General features: G+C 40.6%; 1 protein-coding gene across 1 annotated transcript; it reads left to right on the forward strand.

Moving 5' to 3' along the window:
* Positions 1 to 314: 314 nt before the first annotated feature.
* Positions 315 to 6,099, forward strand: PROK1 (prokineticin 1). Its single transcript, XM_079980654.1, has 3 exons — positions 315 to 615; positions 4,665 to 4,790; positions 5,604 to 6,099. The coding sequence occupies exons 1-3, from the start codon at positions 544 to 546 to the stop codon at positions 5,721 to 5,723; spliced, it is 318 nt and encodes a 105-aa protein (XP_079836780.1). The 5' UTR covers positions 315 to 543; the 3' UTR covers positions 5,724 to 6,099.

Genomic DNA, 6,099 nt, shown 5'->3' on the forward strand with positions numbered 1-6,099 from the left:
CTCTCAGCCTAACCTACCTCACAGGGTTGTTGTGATGGCAAATGTTTGCCACCTTAAACTCCTTGGAGTACCCTTTGAGATCTAAAGGTAATGATAATAAGTGATAATAAATTGGTAAATTCATACAAATGGATAATTAAAGCCACAGGACTTCAACGTCTTCTAAATCCACCAACATTAAATTAAAAATAAAGCAATCTTAAAAATGACGTGTGATTAAATTCCACGTGCAATAAATCTTTCAAAGCCCCCAGACTGCTGTCATCATCGTCCTCCTCCTGTTTTGCTATGTTATGGATACGAGCCTTGTCTGTGGTATCGGGGATCATCATAGCAAGTCTCACATCAGTAAAAGAGATTGAAAGGGGCTGAGAAGATGTTAAATAGAGAGGCAGGAGAGAGGGGTGTGATCAGCTCTCGTTGAGAACCTAACAAGGCAGGAGGGAGAAGAGGGACTCGCGACACCACAGTGCAGCCGTGACATGAAAGAGAGGCTGTGAAGAGGAGGAAAAAGACAAGGATCTCCTTATTCTTTCAAGCACCATGAAAATAACTATCCAAATCATGTGCATCTTTCTGTTGATAACCTTGTATGAGTGTGCAGTAATCACAGGGGTAAGTTGTTCTTTTCTTTCTACTTTGCACGTCTGATTCTAATTGTGGCAGAAGGTCTGGCTGGGATATGTGGGAACTTGTGCCCCGTTTGCTAGGAAGATGGGAGCATGATTTTGGCAAGTGTGGGTCAGAAGCAAACTAGAAGCCTGTTCTCCAGAGCAAAAGTCTTCTTGGCAGAAGCCCCAAATCTGCATTTTAAAAACTAGAATTGCTATCATTTAAGGTCACAGCAATACTTACAGTAGCAATTAGAAAGTTGTGTTACCTTCTATTGTCAGCTGATATAAATGGCCATGCTTGATTCAGATTTGGGCTCCACTACTTAGGTCTAACCACTGCACTGGTAAAGTTGATGGGGCAAGCCTGACTGAAAAAAGTGAACTGTCATTTGCATGTTAATATGTTTAGAGCCAGGGTGGAAGAAATGAAGGGATGGCTTTCATTTTTTAATATGACAGTAAAAATGTTACTTTACCCTTTATTAAGGACATACATTCATTTAATGCAACTTCAGGACTGAAAGGGGGGGAGGACAAATCTCACCCTGCAAAATGACAACAAAAGAAATAAAACATCAGAAGAAAAGAGTTACACAATATATTTCAATTATTTAAGGCTTGCTATATGTTCAGCTTCACAAAGCTCCAGGTCCTGGAATCATGGAACTGGGTGCTAATATTGAGGTTTTGTGGGGTTTTGGTTTTTTTTGAAAAATATTTGTGATCACAGAGGAGGGTGAGGAATTAAAATGTGACCCTAACCCATTTATGTAATTGGTGTGCAAGCTAAATAAATGTCAAATTATTTTTCCATCTTAATTTTTAAAAACAACAATGCTGAATTTGACTAGCAATACTGAATAGTAAGATTTTTTTTGTTGTTGTCTGCGATGCAGAATAGTTCTCTAAATGTTCACTATAAACACAACCTTAATTATTGAAATGTTTTTCTTCCTTGATAGTGGGTGGAATCACACTAAATCAATTCAGAGCAAACCTAAGTTATGTCCATTACTTTCAGTAGGTCTACTTGAAGTAGAACTAACATTGGATACATAGTTTTTGCCACTCAGTATTACTGATTCTATCAAAATTGTTTATTTCCAATATGGAATTTCCTACACAAAATGATGAGAAAACTCCCCCCCCCCCAATGCTGCTGTTTCACAACTTAAAGAAGCTTTAAAATGCCTATTATTACCAGAGCTGGTGCAAAATTTATATTTAAAGTATCTTTTAACACCTAATTAATACCTCCATGTGTTAATTAAGGCCTTTATAGAAGATTGCAGCAGTTTATTCTGTGTTTAGAAAAATGGCAAAGGTAGCCCCAGAGATGTTTCATAAGTCTCAGTATTGCATGTTACACCACTCATGTGAGAAGAGCGCTTGCGTGAGCAGCTATTTCCACACAGCAGCTGATTTCTATATCAGCTCTAAGGCAAAATCCTGTTTGTGGTTGGAGAAGGGCTGTAGGTCAATGGTAGATTGTCTGCTTTGCATGCAGAGGGTTGCAGGTTCAATTCCCAGCATCTCCAGGTACGGCTTGGGAGAAATCTCTGCCTGTAATCCCAGAGAGCAGATGACAGCCAATGCTGAGAATACTAAGCTAGATAGAGCAATGGTCTGATGCAAAATAAGGCAGCTTCCTATGAAGCTGCTGGGAAATCTCTATAGAACTGAAGGCTGCTTAAGTGTTTAGAAAGCCGCTGTTATATATATAAAGATGGCATAGAGGTGGCAGAAAAGCCAGCTGATAAAACAGCAACAAAGCATTAATAAGGTGGCTTTCTAAGGCTCAAGGCAGCTTGCGCTAAAATTGAGGTAAAAGCACAGCATGGAAAATAGGCAAGGTAACCACTTAAGCATTTCAATGCATATATAAGTGAAAATAGTGAAAAAGCACCATATTATGGGAAATTGCTTTGCAAAAATGTGTAACTATCAATGGGATTTGCCTAAGGAGTCTCATCAGCTGATGCAAGGACTTCCACTTCTTCAATGGACAAAAACATTACGCGGTTTGGAGTAGCCTGTTCTTTTGAGGAAAAAACAGTATTCTTCTGTGAAAAATAAAGTTGCTTCCAATGATACAGAGCACTTATTTAGATGTGGCATGGAATTTTTTGTGATATAAATGCTTTTAAACAACTTCATAAATGCTATTCTATATAGGTCTAAAACAAGCAGAACTCAGATTAATTCAAAGTCAAGTGTCAAGTACCACTGTTTCGTCAACACTCCATCACAGTCATCTTCCCCAGCCCCCCGTCTCAAACAAGGATGAAACTGTCAAACTTCATATTCTAATAACTGGGTTGTGGTAGTTTCATTATTGATGGGTTACTTCCTGTTCCTTAAATAATTCTGATGGCTTCAATGTGATGTCTCATGAATAAGCTTGGCAGAACTTGATTTTTATTTGTTTGGCATTTCCTTGAATAAGACTGATACTTATTTTCCTCATCTTTACTTAATTTAAACTATTTGAATTTTAACAGATGCAGCAAATTGCATTATTACGTATTTGTCCTGACTTTTATCTATTTAAATTGTCACAGCTGTGTGAGTGAGTCAGATGGTTTTTGAATGACAGTGGAAGTAGATGTTTTAAAAAGATCAACCCACTTTAGGGCTACATCTATAAACCAATAACCATTTAAAAAAAAAATTATGCAAGGTTATAGCTAGAAGGGATCTTATGACATATTATCCAATGGAGTGCTCAATGGCAAGATCCATTATGTCCTCCCCACCTTTCAGAGGGTGGAATCCAATGTAGCACTGAGTCTCTCCTCCACTCCTTCCCCACATGCCCCCTAGAGCGTTTCTAGATGTTTCCCCAACCCTCTGGGGAAGTGTAGGGCAGACACTGGGGGGCGGGGGGGGCAGGAAGGGAGTTCCCATTACACAAGTGGAAACCGTTGTGCCAATGGGATACCAAATACAGTCCAGTGTAACCAATTCACCAGATTTTTCATGCTCCAAAAGAAAAAGAAAAACAAATGAGGAGTAGTCAGGTAGGATTGCAGAGCGAAGAGAAAAATATTTAGTAAGAGCTGCACCAAAGGCAAATTAGAGATGAGCTTGCAGTATCTCCAAATCTGGGAGAGTTGTGTACCTGATGGGATACCTGCCAAAGTCTTCAAAGTATGCGGAATTGAACTTACACAACAACTTCACAAGCTCATTGAAAAAATCTGGGGAGAGAGATCTCAGCAGACTTTAGGGATGCCAAAATTATCAATCTCTTTTAAAAAGGTGATGGAACAGACTGCAGAAACTATTGAGGCATCTCTTTATTAGCTGCAGTCGGCAAAATTCTTAGCAAACCGTCTCATAACACTATCGAAGGCTACTCTTCCTGAATCCCAAAATGGTTTTAGAGCTTCTAGGGGGACAGTGGATATGATTTTCACCACTCGACTACTTCAAGAAAAATGCAGAGAGCAAAACCAAGCCCTGTATATGGCATTTATTGACCTGACTAAGGCCTTCGGCACTGTAAATCGTAATGCCCTGTGGACTGTCCTTCTGAAAATCAGCTGCCCAGATAAATTTGTGAGCATCCTTCAGCTCCTCCATGTTAATATGACAGCAACAATCCTAGCCACTTTCTGGATGTTCCCACATTGCCACAGAGAGATGCTACATGCTGGGGAAAAGAGAAACAATGGGCAGCTCACAGGCACCCACCACAGATTGCTGCAATTCTGTTGCCTTCAGGAGAGGAGCTACTGGAGAAGGCACACCGGAAGGCACTTTATCAGAAAGTTCCTTACCCTTGATGCCAGCCTTGTCTAAATGTTTCTACTGCTTACACAAAAACCTGTACCCCTATAATCACCACCAACATGGCTACTCTTCCTATTCTGCAATGTCTCTGAGACATAATGGTTTTCTTTCTATCCTAAAAAGCTCTTCACCAGAGATGGGCACCTTTAAATTTCCTAGATACAATTGCACCTCCAGACAAATCAGTTTGCTACCAAGAATAGTAGTTTCCTCCATATTGCTAATTCATACTACTGTGATGCATCTTACTTTTAGGCCTGTGAAAGGGACCTCCAGTGTGGAGTTGGGACATGCTGTGCCATCAGCTTGTGGCTCCGGGGGCTCCGGATGTGCACGCCATTAGGGCAAGAGGGAGATGAATGCCACCCCATCAGTCATAAGGTATTTGCAAGTGGCCCACAAACCAACATCGTTTGTTTTTAATGTTCTTAATGACTGCTGATGCACTATTTTAAAAAAACAAAAACAAAACAAAACAAAACATAGTTGGTCAGATGGAGGGGAGCACATTTGGACAGGGTGCTGCCATGCCTGAAGGGGTGTGGAATGTCTCTGAGCAGTGGTTGGCTTGTCTGTCTACTTGTCTTCAGGCATGGAGGCAAGGGCAGAGTGGAGGCAGAAGAGCAATAGAAGGAGAGGGACATGATACAGTGGTACCTCGGGTTAAGTACTTAATTCGTTCGGGAGGTCCGTTCTTAACCTGAAACTGTTCTTAACCTGAAGCACAACTTTAGCTAAGGGGCCTCCTGCTGCCACCGCATAATTTCTGTTCTCATCCTGAAGCAAAGTTCTTAACCCGAGGTACTATTTCTGGGTTGGCAGAGTCTGTAACCTGAAGCGTCTGTAACCTGAAGTGTCTGTAACCCGGGGTACCACTGTACATCTGATGTGGTTGCTTTCTGTCTGATCTTTGTACATGTCTGCTGGCTAGTATTAGAGTATTAGAGTCCAACTTGTAGTATTTGTAGATGTCTATTTGTACTCATATTTGCAGTTTAGTCCAGTGAATAGCTTTTGGGATGCAATAGTTAATTGCTTCCACCCCTTGAACCAGATCTGGCTGTGGACCTGGGAGTTCTAGCAAAAACACAAAGTAGATTCCACAAGTCTGCTCAGCTCTGTTCTAAAGCATTTACCTTGGGTTTCACTGACAGCATATTATTAACATTCTTCATTTTGTGTTTTCTCTGAAAGGTCCCTTTCTTTGGAAAACGGCAACATCATACCTGTCCATGTTTGCCAAACTTCATATGCTCCAAATTCATTGATGGTCGATACCGATGTTCAATAGACTTCAAGAGTATGGACTTTTAATGGAAAGGAAAGCTGCATAGTCCTTCCTAATCTGCAGTGCATATTAAACACATCCTTATGTCTTTGACATCCTATGAGAAGAATTCAGTGTCCATTCACACAAGCATTGTCCATTAACATTAATGGAGTCAGTGATTCATCAACACACAAGAATTGTGCTCACAAATGAATCAGGGGAGATTTTAGAATATAATTGATTAATTGAAATAAGTTTGGGGAATTGCTGTTTGCACTCCATCCTAAAAAGGCTGTTGATCAGTTGGGCTTGTCTAGAGCAGACACTCCAACCATACACATGTTTCAGACTACGTCCCCCATCAGCCTCAGCCACTGGTTTTTAAAGGTTTTCAAATGCCACTCTGAGCGTGTGTGTGTG

Source organism: Podarcis cretensis, assembly GCF_951804945.1.
Source record: "Podarcis cretensis genome assembly, chromosome: 6".
Classification (NCBI taxonomy): domain Eukaryota; kingdom Metazoa; phylum Chordata; class Lepidosauria; order Squamata; family Lacertidae; genus Podarcis; species Podarcis cretensis.